Raw genomic sequence first — 25,529 nt, 5'->3', positions numbered from 1 at the left:
ATAAAGTATCCATCTATCTATCCATCCATCCAATTTAATGGAACAAATATTAGAATTTAGGTTGTTAATGCACATCAGTGCTTCTGTTGGTGTTTAGGCCAGCAAAGAAAGTGGCTTAGTTACTGAACTGAACATCGAGCAAATTCTCTGAATCTCAGGTATTGAATATCCAGCAATTGGGCTGGATCTTTGGTACAGAACACACAGGTAATAGTCTGTATCCTGGATTATGATTTGCCAGCAGTTATTCTATGTCTTGGCTTCTGAGAATCCAGAAATTAGTCTGTATATATTTACTGAACGACCAGTAATTAGGCTGTACTGAGTTATCGCCACACGAGTGGTACACTTTCATCGCTCAATGACTCACCATACTCGTGTTTTGTCTGTCCAAAGTTTTGTCATACTAGAGTGGCTCCAACTACGGTAGACAAATTCCTTGTGTGTCTTGTAACATACTTGACCGATAAAGCTGATTTCTGATTGATCACCCAGTTATTAGTCGGTGTTCAAGCCGAGTCAACACACGGCAGCTATTTTGTTTGTTCCTGTGCATTCATTAGTTGGGACGAATGTTCGTAATAGAAAATCCAGGAGGTAGTCTGTTTTCAGAGTAGTGATTTTTGTTTTCTTTTCTGCCCCCTCTCGGTCAGACTGAACAATTACACAAGAAAGAGCTCGGGGCCGGAAGTATGCTGGAGAAGTTCCTCGCGCTTCCTGTCTATTAATCCACTTGTTGATGAAGAAGGGGAGTGATACAAGAAGGTTCATTTTCAAGTTAAACGGACACGTTTATGAAACAAATAATTCGGTTTATTAAAGCAGCGGCCGGCCGGGTGTTGAGTGAGCGTCATGTTGGGTTGGAGGGAAGCCGGCGTCCTCGGGTTTTCCGTCGCTCTGGCTGGAGGACTGGCCTATGCCGTCTGGAACTACGCGTTCTTCTCCCGGGAGTCCGATGAAAGTCGCCCGGGGGACGACGGTGCGAGCGGCCGGGGGAAGCTAAGTCCCGACGGAGAGAAGCTGAAGAAAACGGAGGTGGAGGAGAGCGGGGAAGACGCCGAGCTAACGGTCGCCGTTGCCCGAGTTGAGCCGGTTTGCTCAGCCGAGAGAGCGCCGAAAGTATCCGAGGTAGGCGTCACCACCGGCTGCCACGCTTTCATGCCCACCTCGGTCATGTTTCTTCTAAGCACCGGGGAGTCAACAGAACTTTATTAAATCACAATCAGTTTGTTATGACACTTTCCAAGCATTTTGGCCACAGTCGAGAAGGACAAACGCTCAGTGTGAGCGCAGTTACTGGTTTGCTCTGTAACATGCCAGAAAATAGACAAAAATGTTGATCATTGTTTTCCAAAGTAAACGCAGATGTTTGCAAATGTCTCATTTTGATTCAACACAAAAAGGTCTGCTTTCGTGGAGGAGTTGGGGGGACTACACAAATCAGAGAATATTTACTGTTGAGAGGTGGAAATTCAGAGGATTTGGACAATTTTAACTTAAACAAGGTGTCCAAATGATAATTGATTATCAAAATAGTTGTTAATTTGATAGTGGATTGGTTGTCCATTCATCAATTTATTGTTACACCGCTATATAGCGTTTAATTTACTTTAATTTAGGGTACTGGCTAATGGTGTGGATGCCAGTAGGTAAAAAAAAATATATATATATATTTCAGTGGTATTACTGAAATTACTTACAGCCTCCACTTCTAATTGAACAACAACAACAAAAAACTGCATCGCTGCTATTGAACATCTAGCAATTAGTCTATATTTTAGGTACTTTATCCCCCAGGAGTTAATCTGTGTTTTACATTATGAGCGTCCAGAAAATATTCTGAATCTCTGGTATAAAACATCCTACAGTCAGTCTGACTCATGAGTACTGAACACGCACAGAATAGTCTGTATCTCAACCTCCACTTTTAATCTCTAACTAAGCCTGTGTGTTTGTGTGTGAAGCAATCAATGTTGGTGAAGCCAGAGGGGACCCAAGTGCTGGTTCTGGGCCTGGATGGAGCCGGTAAGTCCAGTTTGCTGTACTGTTTGGCCATCGGCAGCCTGGACGTGGACACGGTGCCGACGCAGGGCTTCAACGCTGTCTCCATTAACAGAGAAGACCTGCACATTGAGTTCCTTGAGAGTAAGTCTACTTAAAAAGTAGTCTTTTGTCTGATTTATTTGATTAATAATTCTTCAATTTTGTGCTATCAAGTGAATACTCAGGAGTTAGTCTATGTTATAGCAACAATACATCCAACAGTTAGACCCAGTTTTCTTTCGAGCAACCAGTGTTTGGACAACCCTGATTTAAACCATGCCCCAGCTTGCCCCCTAAAAGAATCGGAATCTAGAATCATTCGGGACCGGAATTGAAATGAGGACATGGAATGGGAACGAGGAAACGGAATCGGAACTTGACTCATTCAAATTCATATTTGCGAACAAAAATACATGAATATTTGTTAATTTTCCGAGATTGGAAATTAAGTGAAAGGGTTTGGAAGTCATGAAAAACTATTGCTAAAAAAGTGTATGAACACTGGCTAGTTTATTCCTAGCAGTTGGTCACTGTCATGTGATAAACAAAAATCAAATTGTCTGAATTGTAGCTACTAAAGACACAGTATTTAGTCTGCACATAGACTGCAATACAACCAATAGCGTCGAGCAGTTGGTATATACCTAAGCAAATGAAGGAACAGTAGCTATTCTGTGTCTTAGATATTGAACAAGCAGCAATTAGTCTGTATCTTGGGTGCAAACAGCCAGCCAATAGTTTGTCTCGGCTTTTGAACGTACAGCAATTAGTCTGTATTTTGGGTACTGAATACCCAGCAAATAGTCTATTGATTACTACTAGACTTTACACGATCAGGATTTTTGGGGCTGATCACCGATCCGCGAGTTAAAAAAAAACGATCACAGATCCGATCACATGATGGAGGAATGTGTCTATTTAAATGACCTGTTAATTTACTGTATATTCTCGTGTACTTAATTTCTCCCCAAAAAATATTTACAATAAATAATGTATCTTTGTTCATCTATTTATGCCAGTGAGGCATAGTGACAGACAGAACAAATGAATGGTCTTCTATTAGATGGCAGGAAGTAAATACAGTAATTAATGTATCCACTTTTTGTGACATTTTTGTTTGTTGGTGCCGTGAGATTTTTAATTGTAAAATATGTTCCTTGGCTCCATATAGGTTGGAAATCACTGCTCTAGTCAGGTCATGCATTCTAATTGTCAAAAGACACGCGAGAAGGCTAAAATAAACTAGCTTTTGGATTCAAATATACTGTGCACGATGGCGTCGCAGAGTAAATGTCGGATTGGCGAATTATGACATTAAAGCCGATCAGCATAAAATGCTAATTATCGGCCGATACCGATAAGGCCGATAAAATTGGTGTAAAGTCTAGTTACTACTACTAAGCACCCACAGTATATCTATATGTCAGATATTGAACATTCAGCAATTAGTATCTTAAGTAAGAAACACCCAGCAAATAGTCTGCGTCTTGGGTATTGAATATCCGGCAAATTGTCTGCATCTCAGTATTGCTCAACCACTAGTTGATCTGTATTCTCGGCTAGTGAACATCCAGTTGCTAGTCTGTATCTCAGCATGAGATACTGTACATCTAGTAGTTAGCCAGAAGAGCTGTTAGTAGGGCTGAAGCTATCTCATATTTTGAGAATTGTATTCTCCCGATCCATCGATTAAGCGAATAAAAAATGATTTTGCATTATTAAACAACAACTTGTGCATGTGAGGTGCAGGTATTATTTTAGTCCATTTGGGGTCACCATCCTGACGTTCTGTCGTATGTGTGACTGAGTGTGTACAGCTTTAAAAGGCGGGACATGGCCTGGTGAGTTATGTGGGTGTCAGATTTAGAATGAGAGTTTCAAGTTGGCTGGCTGTGTTGCTTACAAATATTTAGGATTAATCTCGACCACAAAACATTCAGGAAATAGTCGGTATCTTGGGTACTGAACGTCCAGCAGTGTTGAGGCTGGTGATCACCAGAGGTTAGTATGTTTATGCACTGAATTACTTTGGGTGCTTCTCAGCTGCTGAACATCCAGATGCTGGTCTGTTATCACAGCTCTTAGTCGGTGTCTCGCCTAGTAAACATCCAGCTGTTAATCTCAATCTCAGCCAAACTCAGGTAGAAAACACCCAAAAGTTTGCCTGTTACCTACGCTCAACCCAGCAACTAGTCCGCCTCTCAGTTGCTTCCAGTGCCTTGTCTTGTGTATGTCGTCAGTCGGCGGCAAGGCAGAGCTGAGGCCTTACTGGCCGAGGTACATGTCTAAGGCGCTGCTGTTGGTGTTCGTGGTGGACTCATCGGCGCCGCAACTCTTCGCCGTCGCCAAGGCCCAACTACACGAGCTGCTGCACTCCAACCCCCGCCTGCCTCTAATGGTACTGGCCAACAAGCAGGTGAGAATGATAGAAACACTCTAGAAAAGCTACAAAAGGCTTACATTGTCCCTCACCCCAGAGTATACCACATCAACAGATGCTGTGATTTTAGCAATTGAAAAACTTCAAGAAAGTCTATTCAAAGCACATGGCAGCAGTAAACTCAACCCACTTCACAACAAGCAGCAGTTCGGGATAGTGAGCAGTTTTTTCAAATAACTTACTGTAATTAAGTTACTTTATTGCAATTAAATTACTTTAATAAATACTGTTAATGACATGCTTACTCTAACTTTCTCACTGTCCCAGCTATATGGACGGGTGTTGTCCAGAGTTCGAGTCTGTTGGACTCCCTCCCCCCCCACACTGCGTTGCCCACGACGTACTTCAGTTGTGTACAGACTGCAAATAACTTACATGTTGTTTGAGTGAGACACTGCAAAATAGTCCCACAAAGATGATGTGTTTTTTCAACCACAAGATTGAAAAAACTTTATTGGCCGTCAGATGGTTACAGTACTGCACAACAAGACGTGTGACAAGGCTAAAAATAAACTAGCTTTTGGATTCATACGCGACGAAGACGCAGAGTTAAATGTCTTGTGCGGAGCCGATCGATGACGTCATTGATCGGATCGGCAAAGTATGACATGAAAGCCGATCAGCATCAAATGCTAATTATCGGCCGATACCGATAACACCGATCAGATTGCCGTAAGGGCTAGTAATATTGAACAAAATTACATCCTGGAAAAGGCACAACAACACCAATCTTGTCTTCCAGGATCTTCCGGGCGCCTGCAGCATCACCGACCTGCACGACGCTCTGGAACTTTCCAAGGTCGGAGACCGCAAGTTGTTCCTCATCGGCACGTGCGTCAAGAAGGGCGAACCCGAACTTAGCTCAGGCGTGCGAGACGCCCGAGAGCTCATCATCCAGTTGACCAGCGGCAAGTAAACGTCGCCAGATCCCAAATTGTTTTATTTTTGTATTTTTTGTAATTTATTTTTTGTTCTTTCCCCGCCCCTCTCTCTCGCCTTCACGCCCGCCGGCGTTTGTTAATGTTCTCGTGTTCCTTTAGCACCTTGTTCACTGGGGTTCACTAAACCAGTGCGACTGAAACAAAGTTGAAAAATAACCCAAAGATGTTTTCACTGTTTCTGTAGGAGATCAAGAATAATGTTCAGTCCAATTCAGTGAAATTTGATTATTTCCAACAGTGATTGGGAATCACTGAGGAGTTCAGGCGATCGTGTTAACTTTATTGTTAAGCAAATGTTAATGCATGGGAACAAAAGGACAAACTATGGGGAAAAAAATGCATCTAATGGGACAAAAACTGCATTACTAACAAAGGAGTATTAGTGCCACACTGGAAAGATTTTTTTTTGGAACAATTATACCATGGGAATCCATTTGAAATAAGTCAGTATTCTCAAAACAACAAATAAAATAAAAGTACTTTTCTTACAAGAATAAACTACAACTTGGACTATTCTTGTATCATAATGATCTTTTCCATGTAATATTAAGACTTTTTTCCTCCTGTTCATAATATTACAACGTCGTTCTGTAAACACCTTCACTTTTTTTCGGGAGAAATAAGATTATTTTTTTCTTCCTGATTGCGACTTTATTCACGTCAAATTGGTGCTTTTGTTTTCAGTGTGGTCCTAGTAATCGAGTCCCATTACAATTTGGACCATTCAAGATGGCGCCTACCAGTGTGGTCGCCTCGGTAACGCGCTCTCTCTGATTCTGAAAAATTCTGAAATAAAGATGATTCTGATGACACCTTTGAACCACTAGACGTCGCCAAAGTTCAATGAAAGACTTGCAGGAAACAAACCAAAAAGTATTGAAAGTATTTTTTTGTTCTGAAATGAGAGAGACTATACTGCGTGTCAATTGTTATTTGATAATTTATTGACATTAAGTTACGCAAGTAAATGTCAATATTGTTTACTTTAAATATCTTAAGGCCGCAGTAGCCTTCCTAGGTTTTGTTTTGGTTCAATAATGTGATTTATTTTTCAACTTGCAAGTGTTGTCTATACTTTCTAAAAGAGTATTAAGGCCACAACTTAAAAACGTACACTGCAATAATATATTTGTAATATTAAAAGAACAATTGTATTTTTGAGTTAAAATGTAATTTTACGAGAATAAAGTTATGTAAATTCTACACTAAAGTAATAGATTATCAAGAAGAAAATAGGTTTTTGAGATATGTTTATATTTTTTAGATTATGCTACAAAGTCTACATTTATAAAGTTGTAATTTTACAAGAATAAATTGGTGTATTCTAAATTAAAGTAATATTTTTTTTGACATTTATATTTTTAAAGATTAAAGTTGTAAATTTTAGTGATTAAAGTTGTAATTTTACAAGAATAAATTTGTGTATATTCGATATTAAAGTAATACATTTTCAAGATAAAAAATGATGAATATTCAAGATAAAAAACTCATATTTTTGATACCAAACTATTTTTTTTCTTAAAGGTAAAACAACTTTATTCTTGTAAAATTCTCACTTTAATTTTGTAGTGTAATTATTTTTTTTCTGTGTGGCCCTAATACTCATTTGTAGCACTTTGAAACGGGATTAAAACGAATGTCAAATGTTAAAGCTCTTTTCTAAAAAATAAAAAACAAGAAAAAAAAATCAACTGAGTTAAACGACGATGGTTAAAACTGTTTGACCACTCAAAATTAAAAACCGTTGGGTAATTCATTAGCTGGTCTTGTAGTGAGTTTATTTATTTATTTAATGTATTGACATCTTTCTGAAGAAGTCAGGTGAGCTATGAAGAGCATGACTCAGGTTTCAAGTGCGTGGTTGCTCGGGTCGCACGTCTCCACGGCAACAAAGAGAGCTCAGAGTGGCACCTCCCCGTCATCTTACAGTTTTGTTTCTGTTGAAACAAAGTGAAAACTTGAATACGTCACGGGCTTATCTTTAAATATTGTCACTGTCCTACAATTTATTGCAGGGATCAAACTTGTTCGATATTCATACTTAGCAAGTGGACGCCGCTCTAATAGACTCCATGCCCCAATTAATCCCTAGGCGTGTCATCTACGTCAAAAAATAAATCTTGTTTCATATACTAACAGTTGGTCTCCCTTCTAAATAGACTCCTAGCCCTCTGTGCAGTTGACTATAGACTTCATAACGTTAAATGACATGTTCAGCTCTTTAGCGGTTCCTTCTGTTAGCGTCCTTTTCAGCTTGATCAATGACTCTTAAAGACATTAAGGGAAAGGGCTGAGTTTGTCTTTATCGTGCACAGCCAAAGCTTTCAATTGACATTTTAGCGAAGATTAATAAATGCAGCGCGTGCGGTGGGATGGCAATGGACCTATGCCAGACTGGCGGCAGAAGACCTCATAAAAGTCTGTGACATTCACTATGCAACCACAACAATAAACAGTGTTGAGTTGAATAATGAAGTAACATCTGTAGGTTTTTGCAACAGATTTTCAAATTTTGAAAAAGTCAACTAAGACCCACAACAGAACAGGATTTTAAAAATGTATATTATACAAAAAAAAAAAGATTAAAAGCGTGTATTTATTTGTTTTGATTGATTTTTATTTATGCGAAGCACTTTGTTTCAACTGTGTTTTTTTAAGGTACACCGAATAAAGTTGAATAATAACTACAATCCAGAACAAGAAGTTTGATGCTAATGTATTGATTTTTCTTTGATTTTTTTCCACTGGATTTTTAAACTTTAAAACAGTCAATTTGAGCCACCATAACAGGTAGGTACATAAATAAATTAAGTCGTACATGAGACATTTTAAAATATGTATTTGTTATATATTATTTTTAATAATTAAATGAAACATTTGTATATTTTGTAGGAAAATACATAATTGTATAATATATTTTCAAACAAAACAACAAGGCAATTCAAATAAACAACAAAAAAACACAATTAAAATACTTTTTTTAAATTCAATATTTTTTAAAACTTGGAAACAGTCGGTTTGACTGGCGACATAACAGTGGGGTTCATAAATACATTATATTTTTTAATATTAAAAAAAGACATTCAAAACCAATTACCTTTGTCATGTAAGTAGTCATGGTTTTTAAAATTATTTTAAGGTTAGTATAATAAAATTAATGCATTATTATTTTTTTTAATTCAAAATATACATTCCTGGATGTTAAACTTTAAAATGGTCAATTTAACCCGCGATATAACAGGAGGCACTAATGAACAGGATTGTGCATTTGTGGAACTAATGAAGGTTCCCTCCCACCTGCACAATAATATCCCTTAAACATATTTATATCAATATCCTACTGTACACACACAAACACGTATATGTGAACTTCGAGTTAACTCCATGTCTGTGTTTTTATTTTTGCCATCCCCTCCTCTCTCTTGTCAGCATGTCACATTAAAAGCACAGAAGCGCGACGGTCTAATCGGATCAAGAGCCCACACAGGAAGCGCTGGGGACCAATCCTTCCTCACTGTAATCAAACAGGACATAAGGTCATTTATTAGCATTATAACTGACGGATACGCTACGATAAGGCATTGTGGCTTCACAACACGCACAGAAATATTCCAGTTACAAGTAGTACTGCTTTTCTCTGACGAATTGGCGTTCGTAGATAGGGTTAGCGATATTCTGTTGAAATGGATTGCACAGGTTTTGATGCCGCAGCAGACATGAGCGCCGCCATCTTCTTTATCCGCTCCAACTGAATGTTCATAGCAAATATAACAAATACAACTAAATAGAACTTGTGTGTGAATAAGCAATTATGGCCTCCTAAAAGAAGATACAGTTTGAGATTGAGGGGAAGAAGAAGTCAAAGATGTAAAAAATGAGCAGCTTCCAAGTGACAAATTCCTCACACGTCCGCTCGCTCCTCTTAGCAACAAACAAAAACAAGGCGCCATTTGCATTCCCTTTGCATTTTAGTGCTCCAAAAACATCACAACACACGCACTTTCTCTGGACATTTTGACCACCCAGTAAGCAGCCGATGCCATTTGTGAAGTCGTGCTTTGCTGGAAGAGGAAAACCGCCGCTTACGTACTACTGTCGGTCTTTACCTGCTGCCGATACGAAAAACACACAGGATAAGGAGAAAAGAGTGTGATAAGGGAACTTGCATTGATTTTCTTATTAGGTAGAATTAAGTCGTAAGGGCAACAATTTGTCATTTTCAGAAAACGCTTCCATGGAAATCATCCATTTTCAAATTGGATATTTCATGGACGGCAATCTTAATATTTTGAGCTTTCTAGCCTATAAAAGATGCTTAAATATATTCAAGAAAAAGGCAATATTTAGTCCTTAAACAATTTGAAGTACATCACAAGATTATTTTTTTAAATATAAATTTTCAATAAAAATGAACATATTTAGTGCAATCGTATAGCTGTGTATTATATTATTTCAAGGTATTAAAAATAAGATTAATATTATTAACCACCATTTCGCAGTACTGTATACGGTACATAATAATATATATATAATATAGTAATACATAATAAACATTATCTTGTATAGTTGCCAGTCATTTTTGAAAGTTTTTCAGAAAACAAGAAAAAAAACCAACAAATTCCACAAACGAGTCCACTTCCCTAGATTTTCGTGGAATAGCATGACCTGGGTGACTGACAATTTGCACAGACGAATAACATAACTTCGAATTATTGATAAATGTCTGAAATAAAAATTATATAAAGTGTTAATAGAACCTGACTGAGATGTGTTTGTACAGTGAACATATTAAACCAAACTTAGAATTATTATTATTATGACTAACATTAATTTTATCCTGTTCAAAATAATGTTTTGCTCAGTCTAAACATAAAAACACAACTTAATAGAGCCTGTACACATTGAATGGCAAGATTGATCATTTTTCAATTTGGATTTTATGATGTTTTGGAAAAAGAACTTTTCCTAATATGCTTGTTTTGAGGGTGTGACGACACAGCAACACACCCACATGCTGATCAGTCACACGATTTTACACAAAATCCCCGTTTGGAGTTTAAAACGAACTCTGTGCATGTTTATGGCTTAAACACAATCCTACTTTGAGCATTATACCAGAAGTACCTGTTAGGTGGTTTCAGTCAAGCAGGTTATGCAGGCACTTTCTCACCACATATTCTTTCAGCAGGAAACCACAACCTCCATCTGACCCTTGCCCTCCTTCCTTTACACTCACTTCAGAAACAGATTTTCAGTGCTTAATAGAGCAAGGAACCATATTTGGCAATGTGTATTTTTACTCACTTTATCACCAAGTCATCACATTATACTTGGTAATTAGTGTGCAGATCCATGCATGTGGCACATGCAGCAAACACATCGCAAAAAAAAACCAACCAAAGTAATACCGTGAGTGTAATTGGGCAGCTTGGTGATGAAGTGCTGCATCCCTGAGTGAAAATACAATCGACCTTTGAATGATTGCTCACTTTTTTCTTGTCGTTTATGGCTGAATTATAATTTTTAAAAACACTAATGGCATCAGAACAGGAAAGGCAGCTGCCTAAGACACTCGAGTGCTCATTGTTGTACCTTTTATCATTAGCATCAACAGTGCGCCGAGCTAGCGGGCCAAAGCTAGCGCACGACGATGAGCTCACATCCTTTTTGCAGACAATGGAATGACAACACCTGTCGTTTGTTTGTCCCGTGATGCTGATCGGCGCGTCCGGCTCGTGTTTCTGTCCGTCCCGTGGGCTGCATGCAGCCTTTGAGTCTGGCTCGTCAGGCAACAAATAATACGTCAGAGGAAACTGTTTAAAAAATCTGGTGTCAAAAGTACCAACCCAGTACCTAAATAAAAGTACAGAATTAAAAAAAAAAAAAAAAAAAGGTTCCTGGTGAAGTACTGATTCAACTCCTTTACCTAGGTAGAAGTGAAAAGGTGCAGTCTGAAATGTACAGTACAAATGTAAAACATGTTTTTTGTTGTTATTTAGTACCTTAGCGAAGCATTTGTACTTGGTTACTTCCCACTACAGGAAAAAAAAAAGGGCCGAGCCCATTTTGACAAAGTAGGGGGTATAAAGTCCAAATATCTGTTTTCGTATGTAAGGAGTAAAAGTAAAAAGTCTTCAGAAAAAATACTCAAGTATAACAACCTGAAAAAATCTACTGAAGTACAGGAACAAAGTATTTGTACTTTCTCACTTCCCACCACTGTCAAAAAGCCCCCAAAATACGACACAAAGCACAGAGAAGCCATTTTAATTCTTAATTTATTAACAATAATCTGTCATTTCATGTAAACACAGCAGTTATATATTCAACAGCACACAAACACCTTCATTTTGCCTAAATTCAAATATCTTCATACATAAAATAAAAAGAGCTAGGAGGCAGGAAGAAGAGGAAGTTCCAGGAAAAAGGTCCAAAAAGGAGTTGGGGGGGGCGGGTGTGGATGGGTCTCAATCCAACACAGAGCCCAGTTTAGCCGGAAGACCCTCGGCCTGGCGCCACTGGGCCCTACGCAGCTCGAACCAATTCTGGAGAGAACACAGCAGAAGAAGGGATGTGTTAAAACAATTGGGGCTGTTTTTATATTTTGAGAGGGGGTGCCCAAAACCACCTGCAGAAACTGAAAGACAAGAAGCAATGATGTAACAGACCTGGGAGGAATAGTCCTTATAATAGGTGCACTTGTGATTCCCTTAACAAGGGTTTCAAACAAAACAGTGGCTTTTGTAAACACGCTAGGTACTCCACGTAGTAAGTCCTGAATCCGTGGGTCCAAAGTCTTTTTTGTTCGCTGAACTTCATTGCTTGTATAAAGGACTAAGTGCCGAGTCAATAGGTCCCAGTCTCAAGTAGCTTCCCTGCCAGTTGCTTGAAGGCTAAACTGGGTCCTGAGTCATTTGTTCCAAGACTAAAGTAGGATCTAAGTCTGTTCATCCAAGTCTTAAGTAGGTTATAAGGTATTTGGGAGTCTAAAGTAGGATCCAAGTCAATTGGTCTATACAAGCTTTTGTCTGATGATCTAAGTCTCAACTAGGTTCTGAGTCAGTTGTTCCAAGTCTTAAGTAGGTTCTAAGTCAGTTTGTCTGAATTGAATTAAGGTTCTAAGTCTGCACGTACAAGTCTTTTGTAGGTTCTAAGTCAATTGTCTAAAGTAGGATCTTGGTCTTTTCATCCAAGTTTAGATTCCAAGGTACTTAGGAATATAAAGTCAGAGCCAAGTCAGTTGTCTGAGATAGCTTCTAAATTTGCTGCTCCAAGTCTTTAAGTAGTTTCAAAGTGATTTGTTCCAAGTCTAAAGAAGGATTTAAGTTTGTTCATCCAAGTCTAAAGAACCATCTATACGTCCAAGTTTTAAGTAGGTTCTAAGTCAGATTGTCTGACTCAAGGTGCTAAATCTGCCAGTAAAACTCTTAGTTTGTCTTTCAGTTATTTGAAGTCTTAACTGTATTCTATGTCAGTTCTTCCAAGTCTAAAGGAGGTTCTAGCGCTGTTGATCTAAGTCTAGTAAGTTTTGAGTCGTTTGGTTCAAATTTAAAGTAGATTCAAAGTTTGTTTGCCCAGGTCTAAAGTAGGTTATAGTGGGAGGAACAAGATGTGAACCCTTTGGAATTTCTTACATTTCTGCACAAACTGGTAAAAAAAAAAAAGGTCTGATCATCTTAATCACAATTAAATGTTTTTGTATTTTTATTGAAAATAACCTAAATATTCACAGGACAGGGAGGAAAACGTAAGTGAACCTCAAGGCTCCAGATTCTCCAAGAGCTAATCAGAGTCAGGCATAAACCAACCTGGGGTCCAATCAATGAGACAAGATTGGAGGTGTGGCTTAAAGCTACTTTAACTTCTAGAAAACACGCACTGGTTTACAATTGTCTCATGTCAAGAAGCCTTTCCTGATGTGTACCATCCCTCGTTACCTATGAATAGGAATTGTTGACTTGCTGGAAAAGGTTACAAATCTATGAAAGTCTTCAAGTTGATAATGTCACAGTTAGAAAAATTGTCTATAAATGGAGAAAGTTCAGCACTGTTGCGCCTTTTCCACAAGGAGGGGCCGGCCTGTCAAGACGACGACGAGCACAATGCAGAATGCTCAATAAGGTTAAAAAAAAAAAAAAAAGAACCCTAGCGTGTCAGCTCAAGACTTCGAAAAATCACTGGCGCATGCCAACATCACTGTTGACAAATCTACCATATTGGACAACAGAAGTCCAGTTATTGTTCATGTCCATCCGTCTATCCACACATCCATTCTCTGAACTGCTTATCCTCAAACAATAACAATACAAACATGTATTTCTATGAAGCTCAGTAATGGCCAAATACAGTTTTTGTGAAAGAGTATACATTTTTAGTGCATTAAGTTTGCTCATAAAGACAGAAAAAACATGTTGCCCCAAGGCTATTTTTGAACAGTACTCTATATGCTTAGAAATACCATAGTGAGGATAAGCAGTAAGGAAAATGGATGGATGGAGGGAAGTAAATGTCCTCGGCACTAATTCAGCAGCAGTTTATTCTCAGTATATTTTTCTCGGGTGTAGTTTTGATTGGCGACTTGTACGTTGTATTATACGTTGCTGGGCCTCTCGCCGTTACATAACCGAGGCGGAGTTGACTCTGCTTTTTCGGCCGTGTCCACGCAAAACAAACAAGGTGCTCAAACGCATGGCGCACGGAGGCTGCGGCACATTGTAGACGCGGTTTATGTGAAACGGGGAGTGGCACGCAGCCCTGTGTGTTACTGTGTGTGTTTGTGGAGTTGAACCGTCTCCAATGAGGGCTTTGTTAACAATCCAAAAACACTTGAGAGGAAATGAAGTCAGGTCTTTTGATCAGGCGCCACATGTGAACCTTGCACCCCACCCAGACCAGACCGAGCCCCGCCGCACACAATGAATAGAAGCACTCGTAAATACCTGATGTGTGTGTGTGTTTACAGTTGTAGCGCACACGTGCACATGTCAAAATATGCAGACACACGAAAGGAAGAAGTAGATGGATGGATGGATGGATGGACACAAGGATAGCTATACAGTGGTGCCCCAAGATAAGAGTTTAATTAGTTCTGTGGCCACGCTCGTAACTCAAAACGTTCCTCACTAAAATGAAGGAAAGTGCCATTAATCCACCCCAGCCCCTTCAAAAAAAAATTTTTTTTTCCAAATAAGAAAATAAATACTGTAGCACTCTATAATGTTGTACATTATGAAAACATACAGTACTGATGTAATGAAACCGAATGTAAACAAACAGCTTTTGCCACTTCTGTTTGAATTCAGTGGACATTGTACTGATCCTTCTGGTGTGCACGCCTTGGCCACCTGGAGGCAGTACAACAGATATACATAGTCTGTCACAACTCTTTGGTAAACTGCAGTCCTCTCTGAGGACAAAGACTATGTGCCTGTGAGTATTGTTATAATATCTGCCTAAATGTGTTGCTCCACCGTTTGTGTTCAAATATTTAAAAGGTTGTTTTCACCTCAAAATAATAACATTTCTGTCCTTACTTGACTTCTCCGTAACGTTCTGTCATTTTTTTTTTTTTTTAAACTATTGATTGTCTGATCTGGAGGTGAGTGTCATTATCACGTGGCTGGTTTAAAGGTGAGATCCCCAAATGGGCCAAAGGTAAATTTTGATTTGAGTCCTCTGCATTTCATGTCATGGACAGTTTTTCATCAAGTCTACTGGATGACTATTTGATTAGGTTTATTTCTGCTGCAGATTCACACTGGTGCTATGCTGTCAAAACTGGACTAACTGGTTTGTTAGCTTAACATGCAGAAAAAGTGGATGGATGAAAGTGTTTTAGAAACACGACGTGAAAGCAAGGCTTTGTTTATATGTAAACACGGTTATTTACATGTGAGGGAAATAATGGGCGTGCCCGCATCACTTTGGTACCTTTACTTAGAGGACACTGCTTTTTTCTCTTCAGGTTTTATTATTCCAACAGTTCTTTTCAATGGGAAAATAGTTTGTTACACTTTAATATTAAAATATTATTTGCTTTTGAGTTTACTTAGTTCAAACGGGTACATTGGTTGCACATGATTAATTTGTTTATTTTCGAGTAAAAAGCGGGGAGGGGATTGTACTTTTATTTTCCAGTGTCGGACAATTTCATCCCAGTGCTACTTTTTGATCTATGACATGGACCAAGTTCATTCTCAATTCCAAGACGAACCGCAAAAGAGTTCAGAGGGGCCAAGTGGTTGCACAATAAAACTTAAAAGTGAATGGAAGTAATGTGCTGAACTATGTTTTAGATTTATTTAATGACACTGTATCTCGTATATAGCGTGTATGTTTATAGTGTCACATTACAAATGTCTCCTTCCACATTTCTCAACCAATTGATGCAGTGCACTTTTATACACGGGGGAGTGGGGTTGGGGGGGGAGAAACACCGCTTATTTTGGGTATTTTTTTCTGAAACATAATACTGTTTAGGATGCATAATCTGAAAAAAATAAAGAAAATATAAAATAAAAACATTAAAATATCTTTATTTAATCCAAGAGTGTAAAATATGAATTATATCAAATCATCTAAAACAATAATCTACAATATGACCATAAAAAAGATCTAAAATAAATCTATAATATTTATAAAATGAAATTCAAGTGGTAGTCATGATGACGTATGGGAATATTCGTAGTTTATGCCAAAATAAAAATACAATGACATAAAATAATGTGCTTAAGTATATAGTCCATTTTATTTGTATTATACTACTTCATTATTACATTAGTGTGTAAAATAATATACTTATCAAATAAAATAAAAAATACTCTAAACTACTATAAAAATGTTATATGTTTTGTCAATTAAGTGTTCGTCATGATTGAACGGGGATAATTGACACTAATACTGAAATAAAATATTGACGAAATGTTAATACAGTAATAGATTGTATTTTTAAAGTGTAAATAAATGCACAATTTGATATGTTCATGTGTGTAAAATAATAATGTAAAAATCTAAAATATTGTAATTATTAAAAAAATAATTGTAGGGTGTTTACAATGTTTTCATCATATTCAAGTATGTAAAATATTCATCTAATTATAAAAAAAAAAACCTTATAAAATAATCCAAACTAATATAGTGTTGATTAAAGTGTAGCGAAATCGGCCAATAATCGCAGTAAATGCTTCAATAAAAACATATCAAACGACATATGAGTACATTATTGTCGAATTCTAATGGCGTGGTTCCGCACTTGCATCCATCCGGCGTTGGTGGGAGGACTCACCCGCGTCTCCGCCTCAGAGAGTCCGGACTCGGCGGCAACCAGCATCAGCGTCGTCTCGTCGGGATTCCGGTTCGCCTTAAAATTCTCCTCCAAAACTTTCGCCTGGTACTCGGACAGCTTCATGCGCTCCATGTCGTCTTCGTCTCCTCCGGAGGAGGACGTTCGGCTGTACGGAGCGCAGGCTCGGCGGCGTGTTCTCGGACAACTCCGCCGGCGTGTGAGGGGGGGCTCCGCCGGCGTCCACAGCTTCAAGAGTCCCGGAGGTCGGAGTACTCCTCCGGTGGAGGCGGGGCTCTGACGTCACGGACTCGTGCTAGTGATGTCATGATTTCAGTGGCAGCTTGGAGAGGTCGCAATAAAGTACTAGCTGTAACTGTAACTCGTGTTCATTTAACTCAATACTAATATCCATCCATTTTCTGAGCCGCTTCTTTCTCCTCACTAGGGTCGCGGGTGTGCTGGAGCCTGTCCCAGCTGTCATCGGGCAGGAGGCGGGGTAAACCCTGAACTGGTTGCCAGCCAATCGCAGGGCACATACAAACAAACAACCATTCGCACTCACAGTCACACCTACGGGCAATTTAAAGTTGTCACTTAATGCGTGTTTTTGGGATGTGGGAGGAAACCGAAGTGCCCGGAGAAAACCCACGCAGGCACGGGGAGAACATGCAAACTCCACACAGGCGGGGCCGGGGATTGAACCCGGTCCTCAGAACTGTGAGGCTGACGATCTAACCAGTCGGCCACCGTGCCGCCCACTACTAATATAAAAACCAAAATTGCCGCAGATTAAAATATTACAAGTCTGTTTCTCGAAAAACAAATAAAAATAAACTTCATTGTATTGATTGCAATGTACATTGGAAATGACTGGTCCCTCAATAACCTGTATTATAGATTATATATACTTTTTTTTTTTCATGCACATTATAGCATACGTCATCGATTGGTTGCTAACATTCTTCAAATGTCATTGATTTAGAGAATTCCAAGTGACATAAGCAACCAATGATCCTGCGTGTCCATGGTGCTGATGCTGACGAGAAACAGTATCGCGGTATAGAGGAATACTACATGCAGACTGAGGTAAGGAAATCATGGATTTTTTTTTTTAATTCCAGAAAATATGACATCACACAGATTTGACTCAAATGTAAAACAAACTACACACATAAAAATTACATACAGTAATTTTTTTATTTGAAAAAGAGACTACATGCAAAGTGTATTGAAACGTGACTCATTCAAGCTACGTTTACAGTTTGTAGAGCCATGTTACAATGATGACAGTTTATTTTTATTGACATAACAGGTAAAAGTGTCAACTTCCGGACTTCACTTGAAGTAATATTAAAAAAAATAAAATAAAATTGTGAACCACGCCCTAGTCAATCATACACTATTGGTCACCATGGCGACACGCCATGCTGATAAACTGCCAGTTTATGACAGACAAACATTGTATACTTCGTAGAATACTGAGGAAAAGGAAAAGGAGGAAACGCTTGGAATTCGTTATTGACGGTGTGATAAGAAAAGGGATATGCTATTATGATGCTTTGAGCAATGAGGACACACTTTACAGAATTGTTCAACAGGTAATGTTTAAGAAAAAAATACAAAAAACTAAAGTGAAATAAAAGTAAGTAAATCAATGAATAAAAATCAAAGTGAAATTCTATTAAAAATGATTAAAATACAAGTAAAGAAATGTCTATATAAAGGGAGGAAAACGACAGTATAAAAGTAAATCAAATAAAAAAATTGAAACTAATTAATAAATGCAATAAAATTGAAATTAAAATGAAATACAGAGAACTAAATACAATGGATAAAATTCGACTGAAACAAAATAGGAACATAAATATTAATCATTGATCTAAAATAAGTGAATAGGAATAATTAAAATGAAGTAAAATAAAAAAACAACATTGAAGGAACATAACATCCAACCCTACAGTTACTGTTCAGAAAACTGAATTAATGTATCAATTTAGATTAACATCAAAAGCCACTCTTCAGCTAGCACATGATACATAATCGCTCCTGACTAAAAACACAAATCAAATCATTTATTTTTAGCCTTTGCGTCACACTGGGGGGGCAAGTAGACACATAGACACAGAACGACCAGTCCATGTTGTTGATGTAGACAATGAGCTCGAAATAGCGAAAGCCTACGAAAAGAGCCGGAACGGGAGAGTCCACAATAGATGACAGGCCTGTCCGAGCAAAAAATACCATCGGCAGGTTGGGACCCTTTACTTCCTGCACTGTAAACTCACTTCATTTGGGAGTCAGCACAACCCCAGGAGATATCTTGTTTTAGGGGGGAAATTCCTCTCAAGGAATGTGGGAAAAGAAACATCCTAATTCATTTTCTACTGGGAAACAAAACCAACTCCAGTGTGTGTACTGTTAATGTCAATACATAATCCTCCACATCTCATTCCTTGACTGTTGTAATCACATGACATCAACTCTCTATTTTTTAATACAACTAAACCACGACACTGTAACAAAGCACAAAGTTTGAAAACATTGATTCAGATTACATGTATTAGGATGATGAGGATGATAAATATTGAATCCCATGAGCGCTCTTGGTCGCTGAATTCTTGGAAATCGTAAATCTTAATCAAAAAAATAATTAAAAATATTGTACAAATATAGGAACTTTATTGCACATATTTTAAACAAAACTGAATACAAGTCAAGCATTAAATAAACATGCCATTTAAAATAAAATAAAATACTTGTACAGGGAAAATCCTCAGATAATGAACGGCCATTAGAATTTCTCTCTCTCGCTTTTGTCTTCTTTTTTTTAACCTCCAAAGATTCTTGAATAAGCGGGGATAAACCACCAATAAGTGCTTTCAGTGTTGGCTCCCCCACAAAAACAGAAAAACAAACAACAACAAAATTAGAAAAAAAAATAAAATAAAAATCCAAAGATGGATGAATCTGCGGGTACCAAACTGCAAGTATTGGGGGGGGGGGGGGCAGGTCCACTGTATTTACAAAAACAATGCTTTTAGTATGGTGGCCCAAACTAAGCAAAGACTGATGACTGACTATTTCATTTAGAATTCAATAGACGTCATTCAAATAAGTGGAGAAAAAAACAAAAAACCTTTAAAACATGAAAATAAACATACTTTATTCAACTAATCCTAATGGTCTGTTTTTTTTCCCTTCATATTTTTAGTATAATTGTTTACAATAAGTACTGCACAATTAGTAGAAAAGTGACATTTTGGGGGAATTTCCTTTAAAATGATTTTTCTTTTAAAGAATTTATGAAATGACCTTTAAAAAAAAAATACAACTGGAAAAAAAAGTCTATTTCACAGATCCCAGTAGGCTTTTAAGAATTTTGAACCAAAAGCACTGCACATATAGTAGAAAAGTGCCATTTTAATGACCTTAAAAAAAAGTGTCTTTTTATTATGTTTAAAACTAGGGCGGGGGGGGGGGGGGGGCAGATTGTTTGGTGTCCTTGTGTAGGACATGCTGTCAAGATAAGACAAGTATATTTAGAGCAGCGGCATCCTCGCTCATTAGCGTGATAGCAGATAAACTGTGTGTATTGACCCCACTGTGTTCCTGTTATCAGCTGTGTTTCACTCTTGCTCGTTTGGGGGGGGGGGGAATTCGCAACGCTTTTGCACGGAAATCAAATCTCTGTTGCACGTTGCTCTGAAATCTGGTCGGAATACGATCGGCGTGAAACACTTTGCATTTTCATGTGTGATTGCGAAGTGTTATTCTGCACCAAAAGTCTTTTGTTGTTATGTGTCGCTAGTCCACTTTTGACATGTTGCTCCACATTTTAAACACACACACACACACAAAACATTCAAGAAAAGTTCCTCATACTTCACATTGCAACTTTAAACTCTTAAACTCATTCAGGACATCATTTGAATTACTTTTCACATTCCCAACATTTCACACTTTTTAAATCGGACAATTCCCAAATTAAGAAATGTATCACCTCCTTCCACATTTCTCAACCAATTCAAACCAATCCAACTTCAAATTGTTCAGCTCGCACATTCCCCAAATTTTCACCATCAAATTCCCAAATTACGATATAAAATACTTTACATATTTCACAACCGATTCAACTTTAAAGTTCCACATGCTACAAACCCCAATTCCAATGAAGTTGGGGCATCGTGTAAAACGGAAATAAAAACAATACAATGATTTTCAAATCCTTTTCAACCTACATTTAATCGAATACACTACAAAGGTGAGATATTTAATATTCAAACTTTGTTAAAGGGTTTACAAATCATTGTATTCGGTTTTGCACATCCCAACGTCATCGGAATTGGGTCGTGTACATTTCGACAACTTAATTCCACAACATTTCGGTTCAGCATCAGCATTCACGCACAATTTCTACAGAAATTGCATTCTCGAGTTTATCATTTGTTTTCCAATAGGCAAATACAACAAACTCTGGAGGTGGTCGTCCTGGCGACAGCCTGAGTGAGTCACAATTCGTCGCTGCACCAAGATATCTCAGGCACGGCTTGTCTTCGCGCGTAATTACACGCGGGACAAGTGTCAACTTCCTCCCAGTGATTGCTTTCGCCATGATGTAAACCGATTATTATGCTCCATCAGAAATTTTGGGTATTAAAAAAAAGGGTTTCTTCATCTTTTTTTTTTTTTTTGACTAAGCCTCAGTTACATGCCTTTTTGCTCTTATTTGACCAATTTTGTTCGAACAATAATTTAGTAGTATTTTGTACAAAAATAATGACCCATTAGTAGAATACTGACATATTTATGCGTGATTTATTAAAAGTGTGTTTTTTTGGGGGGGGAATGGATACTTCCGATACATTAATTATATAACAAAAGCTTTGTAATGACAAAAATTATAGCATTATACTAACTCTCGAGAAGGTTTTTGCAGCAGTTTGTATATTTTTTTTATATTTTTAGCTGTAATTAAATACATTTATAATTGAACTTCAAAATCAAGAGTTAAATTAAAATACATTAAAAAGACTAACACTTTCATTTCGATGACTTAAGACAAAAAAAAAAAAAAAAAAAAAAGTAAAAACCCATTTAATTGCAATTTTCTTCATCTCCACTCCAGGTGACATGAACTTGATCATTTTCATACGAACACTGCTACGTGTCATTCTTACCTCGTAAAGGGCTATGCACACTGCACAGTATCTGCCAATTTATTTTCAAATATTTTACATGGTAGAAATTTAACTTTGTATTAAACTGTTTTCTACTCATTTTTACTTTGTTATATATATAAAAAAAAAGACATTAGCCTGATGGAAAATTAACTGTTTAAATTTTGTTGTCTAAGCTCACATATGTAGGTCTTGTCCACCAATATGTATTTTAATTAGTCGTACTTATTGAGTTTAATATTTGCATGGAAAATGTGATTATTTACAATATCTCCAACTATTATTTTGTTCATGCTTGAGAACACGTAAAATGCATGGCTAATTTGCATACAAGTGGGCTTGGCAAACAGAAGCAAGTGGACCAAGGCTATTATTGCCTACTGCAATCAATTTGTCACGCAAGCACACAGAAGGAAACGGTTACTCAATCCAAGACAAACAGTAGATGTGCTCATTGAAAAAGATTTACCCTCATACAGAATCTGATACGTGCGGGTCTGTCTGTGGTTGCTGTGGGAAATGGGGGCAGCCGTAGGGGCAGCACCCCCCCACCCGCACCAGTGACTCATTATGTTCCACGAAGGACTCCAGCACACGGACATTACATAATCCCCAAATCCCGGTCATCATTGGTCTCCGTTCCAGGTCGCCCACCCTCCCACTCCCTTCTTGCACAAGCAAAAAAAAAAAAAAAACATCTGGGAGCGAAGAGGCAGATTCCAGAAAGTTGGATGGACATGGATAGCCAGTGGGGCCTTTCGTACACAGTGTAGCGTATGAAGTGCTGCCTCTAAGAGTGAAAAGACTTATTCCCTCGACGGGCACTCAATTTACATTCCGCACACTCGATGCTCTGCCCCTTGTCGTCATAGTAACGAAAGCCATCGGTCCAGCTGTATATGGGGCTTTCTAGTTGCTCACTTGGATGAGACACCGCTAAACAGGCTGCTTTCAGCAAGACAAGTAAAAGGGTGTAAAGTGACTATATATATTTTTTTAATCCTTGGTGTATTTTGATGAAAGCGGACACGTTACTACGACGTAGGAACGGCTTTAAATTGTGAAAAAGCTGCACAAGATGTCTCCGTTGAGCAAGGCAGTGGCCAGAGTATTTTAGCAGTAGTAGAGTAGCGAAGATTTTTGACTTCCTATTTGGTAATTTATCAGAGAATATGTCTCATGTTCGGACCACAGGATGTTCACTTGCCCTCTGAGGAAGCTGTAAAGATGTATGGACCAGCCTGAGAAGGAAACGAAAACTTCCTGAGCATATAGTTCCAGGTTCCAAAACAAAACAGATGAAGCCTTCACAAAGTTGCTGTACAAAGACCAGAACCTCCCGAACTTGGCCGGACTCAAAAATGTTCCACGTCAGAAAATCAAGTGAGGCCCCCCCTCGCTTGTTAACTTGCGCAGGCCGAGTCTCAAAGCTTGTTTTGAGTGGCTGGAAATTGTGTGACCACATTATTGTCTCAGCGGACTTCCAGTGGTGGTGCTGTAGCTCATTTAAAAATGTCTCCACATTTTTTACTTGCCGATGATTAATGTCACTTTTACCCTTGCAGTGAAGAATGTTAAAATGTTCATGAAAAAAATTGCCCGTGCAGTTTATAAAGGGTTTATGATGGCTTGGGACAAATGAAAACACTTGACATTATTTCCTATAGGAATATTTTTCTTGAAATGAGAAGAACTTGGAAGTCAAGCAGTGTGTTTGACAGTAACACACAACAGCCTGTTTTTAGTTTGACACGCTTCTGAATTGAGGGCTCCACTGGTGATTTAGTCGGCGTGAAAGCCCAAGCAGATGTGAGGGAAAGAGCGGGACCAGCTGAAAACCTCTGCTGGGGGTTCTGAGGTCTCCGCCAGCGGCGCCACGCTCGCATTTGCTCCCTGTGAAGTGGTTCCCGCATGCGGTTGGTGCGAGGAGGAAGGCGCAGCCAAACAAACCCCGGCCGAGCTTCATCGTGACAAGTCAAAAGGGGGCGGGGGCGCTGTCAGGCCGCAGGGAAGCTGAACAAACAGCAGCGATAAGTAGTAGTGACGAAAAACACGGGTGTAATTATGATACCGGGCCAGGAGACAATGATGTTGTGGTGAGATCAAGACAAAACAGTGTAGCACATTTAGAAAAGCTAAACGGAGGGCCTCAGGGATATAAACAAGCCCCACAGCCGCTTATCTTCCCCTAAAAAAAGATGTTTCTTCTCTATTTAGAAAGCTGCTTGTTTGCACTGAAGACCCCCAAAATGCTTTTGAGAGTCACCAACAGACAGAAGTGGCAAAAGTACTCACATTTCAATAGAAGCACAGATACTCCTCAGATTCGTAAGGAAAACAGGGCGATACGGTGAGCTGCTATCTTTAAATGGAATATTTGCACAAGTCTCTGATGAAAACATCCCCCAACCCAACCGCTGGATTACAACACAAATGGCTTCTTGTGTCTCGTGTATTTCACACAAACACAGCAGTGGCTGACTGTCTTCAGGGTAAACCGGATGAGCACTATGCAGGATTAGCACATCGGTTCCCGCTGTTCCTGATTTAGACTTTCTTGAAACAACAGGCGCTGTTGCGCAAGCTAAATCCTAAAGAAACAATTGTCGAGTGCCAAACTTAACACCGCTCCGCTTCAATCACATTTTGCTTTGTCGTCTGCCCTGAATGATATTGTCAAAGCTATTTGCACACGATTGCAAAAATAACAATTAATGTTAAAATTTATTGGAAATTGTACTTACAAATGTTAAGATTTAAAAGGCACCACTAATATTATTGGGCTAGCCTGGAGACCTCTACTAGCATCGATGCTAGCGTTACCATTTCGATATGAGCCATGTTGAATGAGATGCAAATAACTGTACGTAAACAGTTCTAAACACCTCTTTTGTTACGCCAGCACTCGTGTCAATGCAAACATTGTTCGGTTTCGTTAGGTGTATTAGCACAGTGCTTAAACGATTAAAAATTATTGAGGAATGCCTTTAGCAAAAGTTACCACTGTAATATTGTTACACCGGCCAGGACACTGTGTTTTGTAAGCGCTAGCGTCAATGCTAACATTACCATTAGGTGTATTAGCATGGTGCTTAGTCTCCAATTATTTTGGGTCTGTCTTTTAAAATAAAAAAAAGGTCCATGCTTTTTCCAGACTGAACAGTTATCAGTTAAAATTTTTACAGTGTGGTTTCATGTCAATTTACTTCACACGTTTGGGAAGCTAATACAAAAACCTGATTGTTCTTTTAATTTCTTTATTTTAAACATAGCTTTCATAGCTTTTCCAAAACGTACTCAGACGCCAGGAAAATATGTTAGCATGTTTTTACTTTCTATGTGAATTTAATTATAAAGTGAGTCAGTTCCTATTATTGTAAAAGGGGGAAAAACTAATAATAATAATTAAAAAAAAAGGTACCATGTATGAACACTAATTTCCTGAACATGTCAAAAAAGGGTTTTGTAGGAATGAGACGACGGGCACCAGAGCATGTGGAGGGTTGGACCAGTCAGTGCTGGAGGTTAAATATATCTGACAGCACCGCAGGCTGGAAACAATAAGAGAACTTTAATAAATCCAATTTTGGGGTGAAAAGCATGCGAAGTGGAGGCCAGGTTTGAGATTTGCAGGAATTTTCCGA

At 38.4% G+C, this 25,529-nt stretch overlaps 2 protein-coding genes across 2 annotated transcripts; one reads left to right on the top strand and one right to left on the bottom strand.

The window, feature by feature from the left end:
• Window positions 1-676: 676 nt before the first annotated feature.
• arl9 (ADP-ribosylation factor-like 9) lies at window positions 677-6,250 on the top strand. The gene is made up of 5 exons (XM_061686493.1): window positions 677-1,128; window positions 1,965-2,145; window positions 4,284-4,459; window positions 5,226-5,391; window positions 5,524-6,250. Exons 1-5 carry the CDS (start codon window positions 853-855, stop codon window positions 5,571-5,573), a joined length of 849 nt encoding a protein of 282 aa, XP_061542477.1. The 5' UTR covers window positions 677-852; the 3' UTR covers window positions 5,574-6,250.
• A 5,435-nt stretch (window positions 6,251-11,685) lies between these two features.
• Window positions 11,686-17,157, bottom strand: hopx (HOP homeobox). Its single transcript, XM_061686415.1, has 2 exons — window positions 16,709-17,157; window positions 11,686-11,969 (listed from the first exon to the last, which is right to left on the bottom strand). The coding sequence occupies exons 1-2, from the start codon at window positions 16,838-16,840 to the stop codon at window positions 11,892-11,894; spliced, it is 210 nt and encodes a 69-aa protein (XP_061542399.1). The 5' UTR covers window positions 16,841-17,157; the 3' UTR covers window positions 11,686-11,891.
• Between the last annotated feature and the right edge of the window lie 8,372 nt (window positions 17,158-25,529).

Source organism: Phycodurus eques, chromosome 9 (genome assembly GCF_024500275.1).
Source record: "Phycodurus eques isolate BA_2022a chromosome 9, UOR_Pequ_1.1, whole genome shotgun sequence".
Classification (NCBI taxonomy): domain Eukaryota; kingdom Metazoa; phylum Chordata; class Actinopteri; order Syngnathiformes; family Syngnathidae; genus Phycodurus; species Phycodurus eques.
Note: the sequence above shows the minus strand (reverse complement) of the source record. Positions and strands in the feature narration are given on the sequence as shown.